Source organism: Bison bison, unplaced genomic scaffold (genome assembly GCF_000754665.1).
Source record: "Bison bison bison isolate TAMUID 2011002044 unplaced genomic scaffold, Bison_UMD1.0 scf7180017864061, whole genome shotgun sequence".
Classification (NCBI taxonomy): Eukaryota; Metazoa; Chordata; class Mammalia; order Artiodactyla; family Bovidae; genus Bison; species Bison bison.
Window position 1 is genome coordinate 7,144,997 of NW_011494633.1, and position 20,650 is coordinate 7,165,646.

At 51.4% G+C, this 20,650-nt stretch overlaps 2 protein-coding genes across 3 annotated transcripts in view; one reads left to right on the plus strand and one right to left on the minus strand.

Annotated features, from left to right (window-relative positions):
* OTUB2 (OTU deubiquitinase, ubiquitin aldehyde binding 2) overlaps positions 1-11,853 on the plus strand; it is a 23,051-nt gene extending 11,198 nt beyond the window's left edge. The window contains exons 2-6 of the mRNA XM_010836222.1: positions 2,367-2,462; positions 3,751-3,869; positions 7,098-7,182; positions 7,665-7,859; positions 8,822-11,853. Coding sequence (XP_010834524.1) covers positions 2,367-2,462; positions 3,751-3,869; positions 7,098-7,182; positions 7,665-7,859; positions 8,822-9,028 — 702 coding nt within the window. The 3' untranslated portion in view covers positions 9,029-11,853. The remainder of the gene's footprint in view (positions 1-2,366; positions 2,463-3,750; positions 3,870-7,097; positions 7,183-7,664; positions 7,860-8,821) is intronic.
* Positions 11,854-13,826: 1,973 nt separating this feature from the next.
* The window catches only part of DDX24 (DEAD (Asp-Glu-Ala-Asp) box helicase 24), a 19,011-nt gene continuing 12,187 nt past the window's right edge, over positions 13,827-20,650 (minus strand). For both annotated transcript variants that reach the window (XM_010836224.1, XM_010836225.1), the window contains exons 6-9: positions 19,808-19,883; positions 16,397-16,585; positions 14,967-15,096; positions 13,827-14,371 (exon numbers count right to left, since the gene is read on the minus strand). In XM_010836224.1, the coding sequence (XP_010834526.1) occupies positions 14,106-14,371; positions 14,967-15,096; positions 16,397-16,585; positions 19,808-19,883 (661 nt within the window). In that variant the 3' untranslated portion in view covers positions 13,827-14,105. The remainder of the gene's footprint in view (positions 14,372-14,966; positions 15,097-16,396; positions 16,586-19,807; positions 19,884-20,650) is intronic.

The following is a 20,650-nucleotide window of genomic DNA, read 5'->3' on the forward strand; positions in this document are numbered from 1 at the left end:
AAGCCAACTTTTTCACTCTCCACTTTCACTTTCATCAAGAGGCTTTTGAGTTCCTCTTCACTTTCTGCCATAAGGGTGGTGTCATCTGCATATCTGAGGTTATTGATATTTCTCCCGGCAATCTTGATTCCAGTTTGTGTTTCTTCCAGTCCAGCGTTTCTCATGATGTACTCTGTATATAAGTTAAATAAACAGGGTGACAATATACAGCCTTGACGAACTCCTTTTCCTATTTGGAACCAGTCTGTTGTTCCATGTCCAGTTCTAACTGTTGCTTCCTGACCTGCATACAAATTTCTCAAGAGGCAGATCAAGTGGTCTGGTATTCCCATATCTCAGAATTTTCCACAGTTTATTGTGATCCACACAGTCAAAGGCTTTGGCATAGTCAATAAAGCAGAAATAGATGTTTTTCTGGAACTCTCTTGCTTTTTCTATGATCCAGCGGATGTTGGCAATTTGATCTCTGGTTCCTCTGCCTTTTCTAAAATCAGCTTGAACATCAGGAAGTTCACGGTTCACATATTGCTGAAGCCTGGCTTGGAGAATTTTGAGTATTACTTTACTACAATGTGAGATGAGTGCAATTGTGTGGTAGTTTGAGCATTCTTTGGCATCGCCTTTCTTTGGGATTGGAATGAAAACTGACCTTTTCCAGTCCTGTGGCCACTGCTGAGTTTTCCAAATTTGCTGGCATATTGAGTGCAGCACTTTCACAGCATCATCTTTCAGGATTTGAAATAGCTTAACTGGAATTCCATCACCTCCACTAGTTTTGTTCGTAGTGATGCTTTCTAAGGCCCACTTGACTTCACATTCCAGGATGTCTGTGACTATACCAGTTTATAATTCCATCAGCTGTGCACCCAGGGTTCCCTTTTCCTCACATTCTTACCAACCTTGTTAGAAAGTGAAAGTTGCTCAGTTGTGTCCAACTTTTTGCGACCCCATGGACTGTATGGTCCGTGGAATTCTCCAGGCCAGGATACTGGAGTGGGTAGCCATTCCCTTCTTCAAGGGATCTTCTCAACCCAGGGATCTAACCCAGGTCTCCTGCATTGCAGGAAGATTCTATACCAGCTGAGCCACAAGGGAAGCCCCACCAACCTTGTCATTTGTTGTCTTTTTGATAACAGCCATTCTAACAGAGGTGAGGTGATACCTCATTGTGGTTTTGATTCCCTGATGGTTATCGGTGTTGAAAATCTTCTCATGGACCTGTTGGCCATCCATGTCTTCTTTTGAAAAATATCTGTGCAGATCCTCTGCCCATTTTTTAACTGGGTTGTTTGTATCTTTGATGTTGAGTTGTGTGAATTCTTTATATATTTTGGATATTAACTCCTTATTCAGATATATCATTTCCAAATATCTTCTCCTTTTCAGTAAGTGGCCTTTTCCTTTTGTTGAAAGTTTCTTTGCTGTGCAAAAGCTTTTTTTTCTAAACAGGAATATTCATCGTAACTTTATTCATAATAGCCCCAAAGTGGAAACAACCCCAAAATCCATCAACTGACAAATGGAACAAAATATGGTATACTCATACCATAGAATATTATCTGACAACAAAAAGGAAAAAAGTACTGATATGTGCTACAACATGGATGCATCTTAAATACATTATGTTAAGTGAAAGAAATCAGTCATAGAAGACCAATCATATGATTCCATTTGTATGAAATGTTCAGAAGAGGCAAGTTTACACAGACAGGAAATAGATTCCTGGATGAAAAGCTTTTTGTTTTAATGTAGTTCCATTTGTTTGTTTCTGTTTGAGTTTTCCCTGCCTGAGGAGACAGATCCCCAAAAAATACGACCAAGACCAGCGTCAAACAGCATACCGCCTATGGTTTCCTCTAGAAGTTTAATGGTTTCGGGTGTTACATTAAGTCTTTAAACCATGCTGCATTTATTTTTGTGCACTGATGTATTACAGTCTATAAAATGAGTCAGTTCAGAAATTACAAGATGAGGGACTTCCCCGGTGGTCCCGGGGCTAAGACTCTGCACTGCCAATGCCAGCGTTCCAGGTTCGATCCCTGGTCAGGAAACTAGACCCCACGTACCACAACTAAGAGTTCGCGTGTTGCAACTGAGACCCAGCACAGCCAACTAAATAAATATTTCCAAACAATTTAAAACAAAAGGACTTACAAGATGATACGCCTCTCACGATGGGGCTGACCCTGACTCCTGCCGGGGAGCCTGGCTTCTGGGCTGCCAGTCACATACTCGCAGGTGCTTCTGTCCAGGGAAGGTAACATTCACCGCGTCCTGCAACCAGCAGGTCGTGGGCTTTCTATTGATGAAAGTCCTGCGGTTGCTTTTGAAATGGTCACAGCTTTGCTCCTTTTTCTGTCTTTCAGAGTGAAACATCTTTCAACCTAATATCAGAAAAATGTGACATTCTATCAATTCTTCGGGATCATCCTGAAAACAGGATCTACCAGAGGAAAATCCAGGTAAGGCAGAGGGTCAGGAGGAGGGGAGCCTAGATGAAATGGGCTGGAGTTGGGAGCAGAGACAAAGGTACCACTTTGAAGGTAAAAAGGCTTTGCGTTTGGACCAGGTTCCTGGACAAATTAGAGGGCTCCCAGAATAATGCAATGTTGGACGGATTTACCTTAGTGAGAAATCCTTTAGTTGCAAAAAAAAAAAAAAAACCAGCAGTTTTTGACCTCATTACAGCATTGCAAGGTCAGAACTTTTATTACCCACATTTCACAGCTGAGGGAACCAAGTTACAGAAATTAAATGGCTGACCCATGATTCTACCACGCACGCGTGGAGGAGCTGGCATTTGGGCCAGGCAGCCTGAGCTCATAAAAGTAGTATTTGTAACCACTCTGTGAGCAGCTCTGTGGTGAGAAGGCCCACTCTGGCTGGACTCTGACAAAGGGCAGATGGCTGAAGGATGCAGGAACGGTCATAGGACTAGGAGGAATCTGGGTGTGCCCCTACTGCCCTCTGGTCACCTGCACTTGGGCAGGACTGTCTCCTGTGGCCGCCGGGAGCCCTTCCTGGGGCAGGAGTGAGAGCTGGGCTGCATATCTCAGCCTTTGGGAGATGAGCTGGCTTTCTAGGGAGTACACCCCTCCCTACAGCCTGCCTCTGGGGAGCAGTCAGCACCACCCTGGTGGGAGCAGGGACTCCCTGACCCCTTGGAAACCACACTGGGCCATCAGAATCCTGACTTGTAGGCAGGCCCGGGAGGCAGCCGGGGCGGAAGCTGACAGCTCAGAGCAGAACTGGAGGGGGTGCCGTTGGGACGCCACACCTCTTTTGGAGGACTGGCCAGACTGCTTGGCGATGTCCGGGGAGGCCTTTCCTACTGCCTGTGCAGCCCCTGGCCCACCTCACAGCCACATGCACCCTCGCTGCCCCCACCAGGCACACCACTTCCCTCGGTGCCATTCCTCCAGGAAGTCTTCCTGGACTGCTGAAGTCTGGTGTACATGCCACTGCTCCACCCCCTGGTGCATCCCCTGTCTTCCTGTGACAGTCGTCTAGCTGTCCATCGTCCCGCTAGCCTGTAGGCTCTTCAGAGCGGGGCACGGCTCCCCGTTCACAGTGCCTCAGGCAGGTCGCACTCCACGTATTTTTATTTTTGTGGGATGAGAGTTGGGACACCGTGGAGGGCCTCCAGTCTGAGAGCAGATGTTGCCTGGGGGAGGCGGGACCCCACCCCTGACAGGACTTTGACGGGGGTGCCATTGGTACGGACGCCCACATTTCCTCTGTCCCCCTCAGGAACTCAGCAAAAGGTTCACCGCCATCCGCAAGACCAAGGGGGATGGGAACTGCTTCTACCGGGCCTTGGGCTACTCCTACCTGGAGTCTCTGCTGGGCAAGAGCAGGGAGATCCTCAAGTGAGTGCTGTGTGAGGGATGCTGGGCAGGCTATGTTTCTGCTGCGTCGATCAGCCCTGAACCTCCCTGAGGGTTTGACCTCAGTGCAGCCTGCTTAGCCCAGGGAATGAGGGGCGGCGTTGACATTGAGGGGATGCCCAGCGGCCCTCGTGGTGGAAATGAGAGCAGCCAAGGGGCCGGCTGGGGATGGGACAAATGACCTAGTGGGCACTTTCAACTCTCTGATCTGAGTGTGCCTGGGTGAAGTGATTTTTGCCTTGGGTGCGTTCTTGAAGCCTCATTCCAAGGAGAAAACAAAGAAGCATTGCCCGTTGTTCTGGATCGCTTCAGCTGACCTTGGATATGAGTGTGTGTAACCCAGGCATCTACCTGGTCAGCCTGGATCTGGAGTTGATGCCGTCCTAGGCCCCTCTGTCCTGCAGCTGGGACATGATCCTCCCTTTGACCCCTGGGGTTCGGCTTAGTTCGGGGCTTCTCAGACGTCAGCATTTGTGCAGACCCCCTGGGATCTTCTTCAGATGCAGATTCCAGTTCTGTGGGGCTGGGGCCAGGGACTCTGCATTTCTCACAGGTTCCCGGAGAAGCTGCCGCTGCTGCTGGGTAACAAGGAGTAGTAGCAAGATGCTGAGACCCGCTTCCTTAACCTTGGAGGTCTCACAGCCCTTAGAGGATTGATGAAGATCCCAGGCTTCCTCATCAGATGCCCTCCTGCACACACACTAGGGAAGAGTGCAGAGTGGCCACGGGTCACAGAGCACATGGGGTTGATTCGTGCATCCTGGTGCCAGAACTCCTCTGCTGAGCGGGTTTCTACTCTACCCTCCTTCTGGGGCACCCTTGCTCCCTGCAGCCATCACCCAAGTGGGTGCCACATGCCGACTGTGTCGTGGGCCCCGGGGATGCAGCAGCAAACAGGAGAGACAAAGCGCTCTGCCTGTCGAGCTCGCATCCTAACTGGGAACGAGGGACAGTAGATACGGACAGAACTTGCTGTGTCAGATGGTGGGAAGCGTTGTGGGAAAAAAAATCAGGCAGGAAAGGCAGCCAGGTTGTCCAGGGCTAGGGGCTACAGTTTTAAGTAGGGGTTGGAGACATAGCGGGGGCCGGTGGGGTAGGGCCTCATGGGCCTTGTGGACCTCGGATGTTGGCCTGAATGAGATAGAGCCACAGAGGGTTTGGCAGAGCAAAAGGCCTGACGTGCAGGCTGCTGTGTGCAGGAAAAACCAGGCTTACACACAGATGATGGCGTCTGAGAGCAGCAAGGGGTGTGATCTTGGAGAGCCCAGAGGAGAGGTCGTAGAGGTGGCCTGATCGAGTGGAGGTGACACCACAGGATCCACTCATGGCTGGAGTGGGGTGTGTAGCGGAGAGTTGAGGCTGAGTGCTGGGCGTTTGACCTGAGTTATCAGGACTGAGAAGCCCTTGCCACACAGGGAGGCTGGGGGAGATCAGGAGCTCCAGGTTGCCAAGTCTGAAATGCCTGGGAGCCATCCAGGTGGGGTCCAGTGGGAAGTACCAGGCTGGTGTCATCCCATTTTACAGATGAGTAAACTGAGCCTTGGATAGGTTACATGACTTGCGCAAGAGGGGACCCGCGCTGCAAGTCTGGACACCGTCCTCCTTCCCCTCCCTCACCTCATCCGGGCGGGAGTCCTGCCCTGACCGTTGGCCCCCACTAGACTGGGCCCTTGTGTCTCTGTGACCCCAGGGCTGGCACTGTGAGGCCCGCAGGCACTGGTGAGGAATGAGCGTGGGGATGTGATGGGCACGTAGCCAGGGATGGGAGGGTGTGCAGGCAAGAGAGCTGGGAGCCGAGCTGTGCATGTCGGCCTCACGGGAACAGTGGCCAGAGAGGCCTTCACAGCCTGCCATGGAGACCTGTCCCCATCACCCACCCTGCACAGAAGGGGAGCCTTATAAAGCCAGAGAACGACTTAGCAGCGGGGCTGCAGCCCCCTGCTCCACACTCCTTCCCACACTTGCCCTGGCCAAAACGGGCTTAGAGACACCGGCCCAGCCAGGGGCAGGCTGCCTTTCAGCAAAAGTAAAAGTGCCTCACCTTCCAGATTATGAGATGATTTGGCTTCAGACCAGCCTCTTCTCCCCTCGCCCTCCCACCGGGCACCTACACCTCCCAGGCCTTTCTCCTTGTGCCTTGAGTCCCTCATGAAAACCCCTGCTGCGTCCTCACTGGAGCCTGGGCTCCCCTCCCAGGGGCCGGGCTGCAGTTAGGCCCGAGCCAGCTGGTCCCCCTGAGCCTCTCCACTCGGCCCTTCTGTGTGGAAGGTGTTCCCTCCTGTGGACCAGTCCCTTGGACTGTGTCTCGTCTCTGCTGCTGAACTCTGTGTCCTGGGGCAGCTCCTCGCTGTCCCTGGGGGTGAGGACAGGTCCCAGAAGGGGCTGTGCCTGTTGGCGGTCTGCAGCGGGAGCAGTGACAAGAGGTGGGGTCTCTGGACCAGATCTTGCGGTAGGTCAGTGCTGGCAAAGGTTTAATGGCCATTTGGCTGGGAGACCTGACCTGTGGTGTGAGTTGATTTCTGTGGTCTAAATCCTCTTGTCATGATTTTTTTTTTCAAGCTACCATCATGGGTTCACTGAACAGGGAGTTGGGAAGACGTATGCAACATACCCTATAGTCCAGATTGTATTTCCACCGTCCACACACAACAGACAAAGATAACCTCACGAGCACAGATGATACTCTTGTTTTTTTTAAAAAAACAATGTTTTTTACATTCAGCCCATCTCTGAGAAGAGCAGGCCTGGCCGAGGGGACAGTGGATGTCAAGGGGTGAAGATGCGAAGGGAGAGTGGCTGTAGGGCATGAGGGAGGCTGTGGACTAGACTGGAGATGTGGCTGGTGAGCTCAGCAGGGGCCCTTCCGGGACCCCGGTGCTGAGAAGCTGTGACCTGAGGGAGAAGGCTGCGGCAGGTCACTCTTACAGTCCCTGTGGAGTGGGGACCAGGAGGGAGGGGAGGCTGGGCGTTGCCAGGCCAGAGATGGTATTGATGCCCCAGGAACCATGGGACAGTCAAGAGACCTTTGGAAGATAGAATCAGTATATTTTGGAATGGGTGGTACCTCAATTTCCTCATCTGTGAAATGGGTCTACGACCCACCTCCAGTGACTCTTAGGTGTGTGGTGGCAGAGTGGGGAGTGAGAGGACAGCTGATGGTCACAGCAGTGCCCCCTGCCTTTCCCTGAAAGCACTGGCTTTCTCCTTCAGATTCAAAGAGCGTGTACTGCAGACCCCCAACGACCTCCTGGTGGCTGGCTTCGAGGAGCACACGTTCCGAAATTTCTTCAACGCTGTGAGTTAACCCTGGGCATGACAGCTGAGGGGCTCAGCTTTTCTCAGGGCTGGCAGAGCAGACAGAAGACTGAGGGTTGCCTCCAGCTTGTGGGGACATGAGGGGCCAGGGAGCCCAAGGCCCTGCCCTTCCTCTGGGAGGAGGCACCTCCTTTGGAACGGTAGCTGTCAGGCTGGAAACTTCCCCCAGCCTCCCCACCTCACCCCCCTGACCCCACTAGTGAGGGCGGTGCGGGGCTGGAGGACTCTCACTTCTGAATCTGTATGTAAGAATCACAGTCACGGCAGTGAGGAGGGAGACTTGGGGCCAAGGGACTCACTACAGAGTGTCTCTAACCCTGTCACTTAGCTTTGGTGAGATCTCTGATGGATTGATTCTGGTGCCTCAACTTGAGGATTTCAAAGTGGAAATTTCATGGAGCCAGGCTCGTGGAGGGAGGGGCAGGGCCTGCCTGGCCCCCAGCTGAGGGCCCGGGGGTACAGTTTTACAGCGTGGTAGAGCTGGTGGAGAAGGATGGCTCCGTGTCCAGCCTGCTGAAGGTATTCAACGACCAGAGCTTCTCGGACCGAATCGTGCAGTTCCTGCGCCTGCTGACCTCCGCCTTCATCAGGAACCGTGCAGATTTCTTCCGACATTTCATCGACGAGGAGATGGACATCAAAGACTTCTGCGCTCATGTAGGTCCTCGGGGTCCCGGCTTGGGATGTGGCCTCCAACCCTGGGCTCTGCTCTCATCCCTCTCTCCTTAGGAGACCTTAACACCGACATTCCCTAACCAGGGGCTGGGGTGTCGCGTCTACATGGCAATTCAGAGCATTAGATTAGATTAGAAAACTGAACAGGTTGTCCTTGAGCTGCCTGAGCTGTGTGGCTTTGGGCAAGTCGCTTTCCCTCTCTGAGCCTCAGATTGTCTCATGAAAGGGCCTTTGGACTGGACTGTTGACAAAATGACAGAGTAGCAACCCCATAGTCATCTTTGCTCCAGGACATGTTTTATGATGTGTGGTGTTTACCTGAAAGGACTGCCAACCATTTAAACGTTGTGCAGTTTTTATATGGATGTCTGGATTTCTCTGGAAAAATCAGAAGATCCAGCTCCCCAGGCTTTATTCTTGCCTGGCAACAATCAGTAGGAGCTAAGTGGCAGCTGCCTGAGTTACTGGGACTCACTAGCCAGCTTGTCACCATCTCTGCCTGTCTCCACTGACTCGCTCACTTGCTTGCCCAGCCCTCTTTAAGCACCTAAGCTTGAAATCCCTTTATGATAGAGTCCCCTTCTGCTCTGAGGTTCCTTATACATTAGAAAGCCCAAGCTGAAAAACTCCTGCTCTCCTCTCCAGATTCTTCAAAGTGGTGTGTTCTTCTGACATACAACGAGGGGACCAGAATCAAAAAGATCTAGATTCAAACCTTTTAATTCTGGTGATTTCTATCTGTTCCTTCCTCACTGAGCCTGCGTTTCCTTCTCTAGAAAATGCGTGTGTCGACATCTGCCTCAAGGCCTGTTGTGGAGACCATTGCACAGTTGCAGAGGTTTTGAGCTCTGCAACTGGGCAAAAAGCCAGGGTGGGACCTCTCACCTGTCCTCTGCTGGGCATGCATCCTCAACTGGGTTGTTTTCTCCTTGTGGCTTTTGCAGGAAGTGGAGCCCATGGCTATGGAGTGTGACCACATCCAGATCACGGCCCTGTCCCAGGCCCTGAACATCGCCCTGCAGGTGGAGTACGTGGACGAGATGGACACGGCCCTGAACCACCACGTGTTCCCCGAGGCTGCCACCCCCTCCGTGTACCTGCTCTATAAAACATCCCACTACAACATCCTTTATGCAGCCGATAAACATTGATTAATTTTAGGCCATGCAGTGGAGCCTGTCACCTAACGGGACTGCATTCTGAATGGACATTACGGCTTTTCAGTTTTTTAAGCGATTTAGACTATAGTTAGAGAACGTTGCCGCCTTTGGGGCAAAGGCACTGGGAATAAGGCCTACTCACTATGGACTGTTGGTAACTTGGTGATAATATTTTTAATATTTATTTTCATGGAGGATCTAATGTTTTATAACTCTGGGCAAGGATGCCAGACTGGCTCTACCCCCAGTTCTGAGACATTGCATAGGTCACTACCCATCTCTGGGTCCAAATCTCCATCTGGAGGAGGTTCCTGCCAGTGCTGACATTCTGTTGTTGGGTAAAAAAATGTCCTTTGGTTTATTTTCCCTGGAGGCAGTGCCTCTCTGCAGTGGAGGAAAAGCTCGAGCTCAAGGTCTTACCAGTTCTATAAAAAATCAAGTCCAGTCAGCTGCTGGAGTGCACGTGGGATGCTGAACTGAGGCCAACTTGGAGATCTCCAGTGTACTTCCAAACATTCACGATGGAGTGCTTTCTCACCCCGAACTTGAGGAACAAGACTTTAATACCAAAGTCTAGAAAGGGGCCTGTGGCCATCAGCATGAAGCCCAAGTTGTCGGGCCCCTTACCTCCCTCAGGGCCAGGACTGCCTGCCTTCTGGAGGGCAGCCCTGCAGGGTTCTGCCACCAGCCCCACCTGGACAGACACTGAGAAAGACGAGGGTCCTGGAGGACCAAGAAGCTGTCTCGTCATCCCTAACACACCTTGGAAGTAGGATCTAGCGATGCAGCCAGGTGGAGGCACTGACCAGCACATGCAACCAGACTCCAGCCGAGCAGAGCAGACAAGCCTTTTGAGGCTGTCTTTGGCTTCTTTCTCCCTTCCCTCTTATGGGCTGGCTAGAGGTTAGGTGGGAAAGACGGAGATGAGCAGGTGTTAGTGTGGGAGACCACCACTGTGGGAGCTGCCGGGGAGCCAAGAGCCCTGGCTCCTGCCAGCCTCCTCATTCATCCATCTGGACTTGGCCCTTAATAACCTGCTCACCTTGCTGCCTCAGGATCTCAAGGAGCCCTGGCTGGGCCACGGCCACTGCCAGCAAGCTGTCTTCCCCTCTGGGAAGAAAGGGAGAATGCAGGGGTGTGGAATTGCCTTCCTTAATCGAAGGCCTTCAAAGGTTCCAATCTGCAGGGATTTATTTGAATCTACTGGTGCTTCAGTGTCAGACTGCAGTGTCTGCTGACAGCCAAGACTGTGCCAGGGCTGGGTAACAGACTGCTCCCAGTCCCTGTATACAAAGGGCACTCTTGCGTCCATTTTCTGCCTTTGGGAAGACCGGTGTCAGGGTGCTCTTAATCACAGGCAGGGGCCCAGGTTCCCGTACTGCCCTGGGCTGGAATGTGGACCCACGGGCTCAAGCTAAGTGATTGTCCCTTCTTCACAGGAATGTAAATCTGACCCTGATCTCTGAATTGGTGCAGGGGTTCCCCCTCCCTGCCTCTCCCACCTTGGCCTGGGGAGGAGTACACTGTGACAAGTACACTGTCAGAGTGGGCTAACACGTTACATGGTTTGTGAATGTCATGATCCCTGTTTCCAAACTGAAGGACACTGAGCTCAATCTCGGCTGCTCTGAGCCATCATGAGAGGTGTCCTGGGTCTCGGGCCGGGCTGTCAGGCACAGTATAATCAGCAGTGGCTGCTCCCTAACTGCATTTCTAGTTTGTGCAGCATTCACAAAAGTGAAGCTTTCTCTTCAGCAGAAGGCTGGAGAAATTCCCTTCGGGGTGTGTCTGTGCCTTTCCAGGCCTGCCAGTGCTCTTGTGGGTGGCGGGGGGTGGGGGGGGGGACCCTCTTCCCAGGAGAGATGCTATCAGTTTAGAATCGGAGCACCCGAGAGAGACAGGCTGTTGTCATGACCTTGCCCTCTGCTCTCCCATTTTTCACAAAACCACTGGCCTAACCCAAAGCACCGCTCTCTTCCCTTCACATCTGCCCTCAGATCTTGCTTCTGAAGGGAAAGCGCTGTGGAGGAAAGGAGTGGCAGAATTCAGAGGAACTCTAAGGAACACAAAATTAAGAAATCCACTCATCCACGTACATTACCCTGCTTGGCTACAGCAGCCAGTCATGCCGGAGATCCCACTTCCTGGGTAATGCACCCATCCCATGATGCCTTCTCTTTGCAGACCAAAAGCTGGAAGGAAAGTTGTTTTGAGAGTTTGTCTTTACAACTGCGTATGTGTTACCTTCCTTCCGAAGGGAACTTTATAAATCAGTGTGACTATTTAGCAACAGAGTTGTCCTCACTTTTGGTTCCTACTTTAAGCACAAAGTGGCTCTGGAGCCAGATTGCCTGGGTTCGAAATCTCGACTTTGTCACTAACTAGTTATGTGACCTTAGCCAAGTCACTTCACTCCCCGAGTTCCAATTCCCACACTGGTGAAATGGAGACAATTACCAACATATCACAGAATTACTGGTTCAAGTGAAACAAGATTATGTGTGAAAATAATCACGTGACCTGACATGTAGTGGGTGCCCTACAATTGGGATGCTTCCCCCGCAGACCCTTCCCAATGGGACATGGCAGAACACCCCAAGATGGGGAAAAGCCACCTTGGCGGTGGCTCTGCAGTTTCCCAGGCAGAGGGAAGTCATCAAAGGACCACACACACTGCCATGCTGAGCGGAGGCAGGGGCACGGGCTGTGGCTCCGTGAGTGGGTCCCCAGGGGCCCCTGGTTCTGTGGGAGGTAGGCCAGGCCCTACAGCTTCCTCGGCAATTGATTAAAAACATTTTTCTAGTATTAAAATGGTTTCCATAACAACTTTTGGTCCTGGCTTCTTAATAGTCGGTACCTGGCCCGCACCAAAGAGCAACACTGCCGTCCCATGGGGCTTGTCTGTGTGAGTGGATCAGCAGGGGCCATAGTGTCTTCGTTGAGTGAAAGGTCCAGCCGCTCAGGAAGTTCTGTCCTTGGGCTGGGCTGTAAGTGCCAAAGGAACCACAGGCCTCGCCAGAGCTTTACCTCATTGGGTCAGAGAGCAAAACTGCCTTGGAGGCTGGCCCTATCTTTTAAAACCCAGCTCTTTACCATGTTACCCCACCACAAAACAATCTGCTGTTAGGGGGCAAGGACAGGATGTCAAAGGACATCAGTGGGTCTGTTTGGCCTGTGACGAGTGTCCTCAGGCCTCTCAAGGCTCAGGAGCTGCTGAGGGACCTTGAGTCTGCTTGTACCTCCACTGCTCTCATCTGGAAAACGGGAGAGCCCCTGCCGTCCTGACAGCTGTCACTCAGAAGCTGACTTCACAGTCTCCTCCACGTCACTGGTGATGCTGGGAAGACATCCTTTAAAACAGGGGGTTTCTGGTGGCTCAATGGTGAAGAATCTGCCTGCCAATGCAGGAGACATGGGTCCTATCCCTGGTCCAGGAAAATCAGTGCCCCACATGCCACGGGGCAACTAAGCCCATGCCCCACAACCAGCCTGTGCTCTAGAGTCCAGGAACCACAACTACTAAAGCCCCTCAGCCTAGAGCCCAGGCTCCTCCACGAAAAAACAGGAGAAGCCACCAAGATGAGAAGCCTGTACACTGCAACTAGAGAGGAGCCCTGCTCACTGCAAACTAGAGAAAGCCTGCGCACAGCAACAAAACCCAGCACAGCCAGAACAAACAAAACACTTAAAAAAAAGGCATACCAAAAAAAAATAAAAACCAAAGCAGTTTTCTAAATTTGCCTTTGACCTACAAGGAAATGCCCAGGGTTCTAATCCTAGCTCTGAGCAAGTCTTAACCACTGAGCATGAGCTTTCTCAACTACAACAAAGGGTGTAAGACTTATGTCCCAGGGCCTTGACAGAAACTAAATGATAATTAAAGCAGATAGAAAGCACCGAAGCAACACCAGTGATACCTGAATCTGAGTTCAGGCCAACACCCTGTTGCAGTTTCCTACAGGGGCTACGGGGATACAGCTGCCAACTACGAGGCCACGGGAACACCTTTTGAAGCGCAGACTTAGCTGTGCAGGAATGTCTGCTTCTCCCATGCCTGTGGCTACTCACCCAGACTGACCGGCGAACCTGCGGTGGTGCCGGGAGGTCACATGTCCCCTCGGCTCCTATTTACACCAGGCCCAGATCTTAGCACAAGGGCTGCCAGGGGAAATAAAGCAGCTTCTGTTCTCAGGGAGCCCAGCAAGATACCAGATCGCAGTGCAGCCAGTGCTGTGGGTGTCTACAGGAGGAACACCTCACCTCCTGGGGTTCAGGGGCCAGCATTGCTCAGGGGTGGGAAAAGGCAAACAGGCCAAGGGAAATGCTGGGACAAAGGTTCGGGGAAAGGAATGGGGGCATGAGAGCGTGGGCAGTAACCATTCTGTCATACAGAGGAGGGAAGCTGAGAGACCAGGCTGGAGACCGGCCAGAGCCAAACCTGCACGCCTCATGGTCAGACTCCGCATACTGCTCCTGGCTTCCCCACAAGGGGCTCAGTGAGGTTAAGGAAGCTGTGTTCTCTAGGAACCCAAGAGCAGCAATCTCTACCCTGCCCACCTCCCAAGGAGGCTCAGACAAGACAACAGCTGTGAGGCAGAAAGAGCGAAGAAACTGCTAGGATTCTGCTATGGAGAACAGCGGGAACACACGCTGGGGACCCAGGCAGAAATGACTCCATCGTGATCGGCGAAACTCACCACCTCTGCTTGATCCACACTGTGAGCAGGCTGCAGCCAGAGGCCTGGATGGCACCCCCTCCCCGGCTCTGGCAGAAACTCAAGATGACACGTTGGTTCTGACCATTGTTTTTAATTGAGAAAATCAAGTTACATATATAAGAAGCCTGTAAACACTGAAATGCAGAAATATATAAGCTGGCACACAGAATTTGTACTCTGAAACAACACAAATCTTCATGAGGTCTGTCTTGCTGTGAGGGGTGGCGTGGAAGAGAGGGGGATTTCTGGAACCAGAGCTGACACTGGGTGAGATCCAAGGCGGGAGGGTTTCCATACAAGCACGAGCACAGACATGGCGCAGCCGCCAGCTGACTCTGGCCTGGGGGCGGTCAGCCTGCACTTGTGCTCGGCCGCGGCTGCTCCTGCGGCTGCTGCTTTTTCTTCTTCTTCTTCTTCTGTTTGGAAAGGCAGCTCAGCGCGGACTCACCCTTTCTTGGGGCAGACGTGAGCAGGGGCAGCTTGCCTGACTGAGTGGGATACTTGGTTTTCAGGTCATCTTTAAACAGCGGCTGCGAAAGTAAATGGCGCAGCTCCTTCTTCAGGATCTTCATCTGCTTTTGTCTCCGACGCTCTTCCTGCTCATCAACTTTTCCTCCTTGAAACACAATTCAAAATAGATCGCATTTACTATGACTTAGCAGCAGCAGCAGCAGCAGCATAGGAGCGTTTTCTTTCCCTTGATGGATAATACTCATGATGAAAAAATGTTTTGGACCTCTTGGGGAGACAGGGCTCCTAGGTTCTCTGCAGAGGCCAGTGTTGGCTAACTTCCAACAGTTTAGGAGAACCACTCAGGGCCACCCTGTCCTTCAACCCCATGAGGCAGGTACTTTATGCCCTGGTTTTATAAATGAGGACAGCATAGGTACAACAGAGTTGAGTAACCTGACCTGGTCACATAGCTAGTTAAGAGAATAGGCAGCAAACACCTGCAGTCTGCTCTCAGAGCCTGCCCTGACCTCCCCCATCTCTCCACACAAGGGATGGAACTACAGCCTCCAGACATGATGGCAACGGCTGAGGGGTTTAGGCTCATCTGAGATTAGGGCTTCTCGCAAAGGAGGAGGAGGCATCCTGCTGGTTTTGAGGGGACCCATGGCGGTGGGGGAGGCTCCAACAGACAGAAGTTGAAGGGAAAAACCAAAGCTAAAAGCTGATGGACCCTTCCTCAAGCCCATCTGGCTCCTTACCCCTATACATTTCTTCTTCCAGCTCAATCTCCAGGGCAGCCGCGGCCTGCTCGATCCAAGAGTTGTGCAGACAAGCCTGGAAGTTCCGATACTCCGCTTTTTCAATCTGTCGAGCTAAACGGATTCGCTCCTAGGGGCAAGGTAGAGAAAGTATTCATCCGACAGAGGGTTCAGGCCTCTGGGGAATAAAGGCTCATTTAAGTTGTGTTTTTAAAAAAACTCTTGACGTCAGTGCTCAGAGAGAGGCACCTCAGCTCCCATCAAAAAGCATTTCTTTGGTCCCTGGTTAAAGTAATCACGACTGGTGAGTGTGTACACACGAACCTCAAAAGCCAGCTTTCCAAGCCAACTTGAACAGCCCCTCTTCCTGGCAGCCCACCTTGGTCAGACTCCCAATCTACACGTGTTCAAAGGGGAAACGTGTTTCCCAGATACCACGGCTGACCTCCACAGCCGAGCTGAGACCTGGAAACACCCCAACAGCAGGGTGAGGGCCCAGCTCTCACTCTACAGGGATAACACAGACCTGTCACAGGACTGCCTCCCCCTGTCCTCCTCCTCCCAAACACTTTGATTCTCCTTATGCGTACTGGGTTCAGACCGCAGTGATAGGAAACACCAAAAAAAAAAAAAAGGGAAAGATCTTGTGATGAAGAACCACGGGAAGCACAGTGGCTCCTAAGCCTCTCTGCAATCTCCATCTGTCCGCCTCATCTCCCACCTCATTTTCCCACACAACTGACATTCCTTTTGAACCAGAGGAGCCAACAGAACTGGAGCCATTCCTTGCTTTTTGCTCCCCCAATTCCTGGAATTCCATCCTTTCTTCATCTTCTCACATCTCTGCCTGCAGGAGGCTTGTAGGAAACTAAATCCCCTACCCATGTTACTGTACGCCCACCTGCCCACAGTGCTTCCTCTGCACCTGAACTTCAACCTGCCGCACGAGCCAGTGGACTCCTATGGAAAAGCAGCCACCCCGCTTGGGTGCCTGACACGCGACAGCTCATAGTCAGTAGCACTCACTCAAGTGAATGTTTACTGTGTAAAACCCCAAAGGTAGGAACTATAGGCATCAGCTTCAGGGATGTGACAGACCTTCAGTTTCTGCCTCAGTGAGGCACACTGACCCCACTTCCCTACAACCATCCATCCGTCCAGCTATGCTTGCTGCACTGGCCAGCGGGGGGCAGCGGTTGATGGTGGAAGTTTCGGGGGCACAGTAAAGGAAGGGCTCGTGAAGAAAGCTCCTCACTCTGGCCATTCACCCTTTCTTCCCCCGCTTCGAGGAACGGCACCCTCCCATTTCTTTTTTACACAAAACTAGGAACTAGTTTCCAAGAGTGGTACTCCAAGAATCCCGCGGCAAAGTCAGGGAGCGGCACAAGCCCTCCCCTCGTCAGCACTGGGCTCCTGGCTTTTCTTTTTACCTTGACTGCATCCATGTACTTTGTCTGCACGGGGAACAGTGGAATGTCCTCATCTTTCTTGAGGGTTTTGTAAATCTTCTTAAAGTTGATCACATCCTCAGGCCCAACCAACATCAGGCTGAGGCCCTCACTGGTGGCACGGGCAGTCCGACCACTTCGGTGGACATAAATCTCTGAGGTGCGAGGGACCTACCAATAAAGAACTGGGAGGTTAACACATGGCTGTCACCAAACACCGCTAGTCCCCTCAAGGCCAACAACCCAAGGCAGGACTCTCGTCCCTCCCAGCCAGGCAGCTAGAAACCTCGCCAGCCCTGTGGAGAGATCAAGCCCTTCTCCCTAGGTCCCACATCCAAACTGTCCCCAGGTTTGGCCCCTTCACTGTGCAGGCTCCGCCCCCTGCCCTGGTTCAGGTTCTCATGACCATCCCAATAAAGAGCAGAAACAGTGGATGTGTCATCCACAGCTAACGTGGCGTGGGAGTGGACGACTGCCCCCCCACACCGTGGCGCACACCACTAATCAAAAGCAGTCTTCTCCACGGAGCCCAGGCAAGGCTCAGTGTCTTTCCTAGAGCAGCGCTCCAGGCAGACCCAGTAGATGGTGGAGTAGAGGCTGTGTGCTCAAAATCAAAACTAACCGCTGAAAAACCGTCAACAGGAGGATGTTGGATCCCACTGAAAAAAGATACCCCACACCCAAGGGCGAAGGAGAAGCCCCAACAAAATGGTAGGGCGGGCAAAACTGTGTTTAGAATCAAATCCCATGCCTGCCAGAGATGCTTGGAGGGCTCAAACAAAACCGTGTGTACACCAGGACCCAGAGACGCCACGGAGACTGAGCCAGACCTGCCTTTGAGGATTTGAGTGTCTCCTGCAGAGGCACAGGTTAGCAGTGATGTGCTGTGGGGACAGGGGCTCTGGCTGCAGCAGACCTGGGAGGTGCGGTGTGTGGCCTAAGTCCTCTTGGAGAAGGTCACCATTAGCCCCACCATAGAGCCGCTGAGCAGATGACCCACAGACTGGAGAACAATTACACCAAGGAAGTTCTCGCACTGTTGCAAAAGTTCTAGGGCCCACAACAGATTTACCAACCTGGGGATCTGGCAAAAGGACTGAAAACCCCCAGGGAATTTGACTTTGAAGGTCAGGGGGATTTGATTACAGAACTTGCACAGGACTGGGGTAACAGACTCTTGGAGGGCACAAACAAAACCTTGTGTGCACCAGGACCCAGGAGAAAGGAGCAGTGACCCCACAAGAGACGGAGCCAGACTCGCCGGTGAGTGTCCAGGAGCCTCCAGTGGAGGCGTGGGTCAGCAGTGGCCTGCCGTGGGGTCAGGGGCACTCACTGCAACAGTTCTGGTAGCTGCAGCATGCTGGCTTAAGTCCTTTTGAAGGAGGTCTCCATTACCCCTACCATATTTGGCCTCAGGACAAACCACAGTGGAGAGAACACAGCCCTACCCATCAACAGAAAATTGTATTAAAGATTTCCTGAGTATGGCCCGCCCTTCAGAGCAAGACCCAGACTTCCCATAGCCTGTCCCTCTCATCAGGAAGCTTCCACAAGCCTTTTATCCTTATCCATCACAGGGAAGAAAGAATGAAAACCACAATCACAGAAAACTAACCAAACTGATCACATGGATCACAGCCTTGTGTAATTCAGTGAACTATGAGCCATGCCCTGTAGGGCCACCCAAGACAGATGGGTCATGGTGGAGAGGTCTGACAGAACGTGGTCCACTGGAGAACGAAATGGCAAACCACTTAAGCATTCTTGCCTTGAGAATCCATGAACAGTATGAAAAGGCAGAAAGATATGACACTGAAAGATGAACTCCCCAGGTTGGTAAGTGCCCAATATGCTACTGGAGAAGAGTGGAGAAACAGCTCCAGAAAGAATGAAGACGCTGAGACAAAGCAAAAACACCACCCAGTTGTGGATGTGACTGGTGATGGAAGTAAAGTCCGATGCTGTAAAGAACAACATTGCACAGGAATGTGGAATGTTAGGTCCATGAATCAAGGCAAATGGAAGTGGTCAAACAGGAGACAGACAGCAAGAGTAAACATCGACATTTTAGGAATCAGTGAACTAAAATGGACCAGAATGGGCAAATTTAATTCAGTGCCTAACCCATGGTTCATGATGGTGCGAGACGTGAAATATCCTTCACTTCCTCTTAGAGCACACACCCCCTCTTCTCACTGCCCAGCAACAGCCCTCTACCACACGTTCTCTCCTCCTTCCGTCCCTACCTCTACATGCCGGAATCCTCTCCATCCCTAAATGCCAAGCATCTTTTAGAAAGCACTTTCCAACCCAACCTCCCACACCAGAAGTTATCTCTTTGTCCAACTTTATTTTGCCACTTTCTAGTATCTTCTGCCTTAAATTATGGCTGCAGGCATCTCACCTCCTCTAGTGGATTTGATACTTCTTAGGGGCTGGGAACTGTATTTTGTTCATCTGGATACTTCCCACAGACTGACCTGGACTCTCCCAAAAAGAGGAAGAATAAAGATTTGCTCAACTGAACTGGCACCCTCAAAGACTGTTAAAAGTGTGAAAGATTTAAAGGAAAAAAAAGAAAGCAAGAAGGATTTAAAAGGAGAAATAATTACAGCAGTTACTGAGTACTTACACGGTGCCAGGTAATCCATCAGCCTAAATTCATCTCATCAGAATAACCCCATGAAGTAGGCAGCAGCAGAGTACTTACACGGTGCTAGGTAATCCATCAGCATTAGTTCATCTCATCAGAATAACCCCATGAAGTAGGCAGCAGCATCACCACTCCCAATTTACAAAGACACTGAAACCAAAGACACTCAGTAACATGCCAAAAGCTAACCCACTGAGAAGCAGCCAAGAAGCATTCAAAGGCTGGAAGTGAGGTTTGACAGCCCATGCTCCTAACCACCACTCTCTGCTAATTCTTGCTAGGTTCACGCACGAATATTAACGTCCGCATCAACAGGAGCTAACACTTAGGAAGTGCCGCCTGGCTTTCTAAAGTCCTCACACATAATAACCTATTTCACCTTGCAGGACTTAACCACCACAGTCTTTTCTCTCTTGCAGGGTAATCATTTTACATGCTAAACTTTACTACGCCCACTTCACAGAAGAAACTAAGACTCCTACCTGCCAGTTACATAGCCTACCCAAGTCAAAAAGAGAGGGCCTATTTGACACCAGACAATGCCAAGAGGTTTGGGAGAATAAATCTCACCACAGTTACGTGGAAGCAGCTAGCTGGTCACCAGACACCAGTGGTATTCTCTGCTGCATGAGGCCTTGGGACCAACAACTCTCCTTCTCCCTGCTCTCTCCCTCAACCTTGGCTTTAAAAAGTCCCTGCTCAGTGCCGGGAGATGCCCACAAATTCCCCGATGTCCCGACCTGGTAATGGATGACATGCTGGACTTTTGGAATATCCAGGCCCCGAGCTGCCACGTCTGTCGCCAGGAGCACACAACTGTGGTAGAGAGAGAAAACTTATTAATAACAACTAACAGCTATCATAACCAACTCCTTACCACAATCGAGTACTCTAAATACTACAACCCTTACTAACACTCTACAAGGTAACACTATTATATACATATCTCCCTTTGAGAAATGAAAAAACTGAGGCTCAGAGATACTAACCTCCCAAGATACATACACGCCTATTCGGCTATGGAGCCAGGATCCAAACCTGGGTTTCACTGGCCACAATCAATAAAGCCACACTCTGCAATAACACAGACTACTTTAAGTGAATTAAATAGGGTCATATTCTAGGTCTGTGACTTCGTCTCCTATCACCCTCCCACTTCATTCCCTCAGTCACACAGGTAGACATCCTTGCTTTTGCTCAAACATGCCAGATCTGCTCTTGCCTCCAAGTCTTTGCTTAGCGTACTTCAAGCCAGAATGGTTTTCCTCAGATAGTCACATTTCCTTACTTTCTTCCACGCTTGCTCCAATCTCACCTTATGAGAAAAGCCTCCCAGACCACACACCCGCAGTCTGCTCAAATCCCTAGGTAACTTCACTTCTTAGCACCTAGCACCACTTGACAAGCTATATACTTACTTTTCCCTCCACATGGATGTCAACTCCCTGAGAGCAGGGACTTTGCATTATGCACTGTTCTATTACCAGGCCCTATGGCACCCCACTCCAGTACTCTTGCCTGGAAAATCCCATGGACGGAGGAGCCTGGAAGGCTGCAGTCCATGGGGTCGCTGAGGGTCGGAC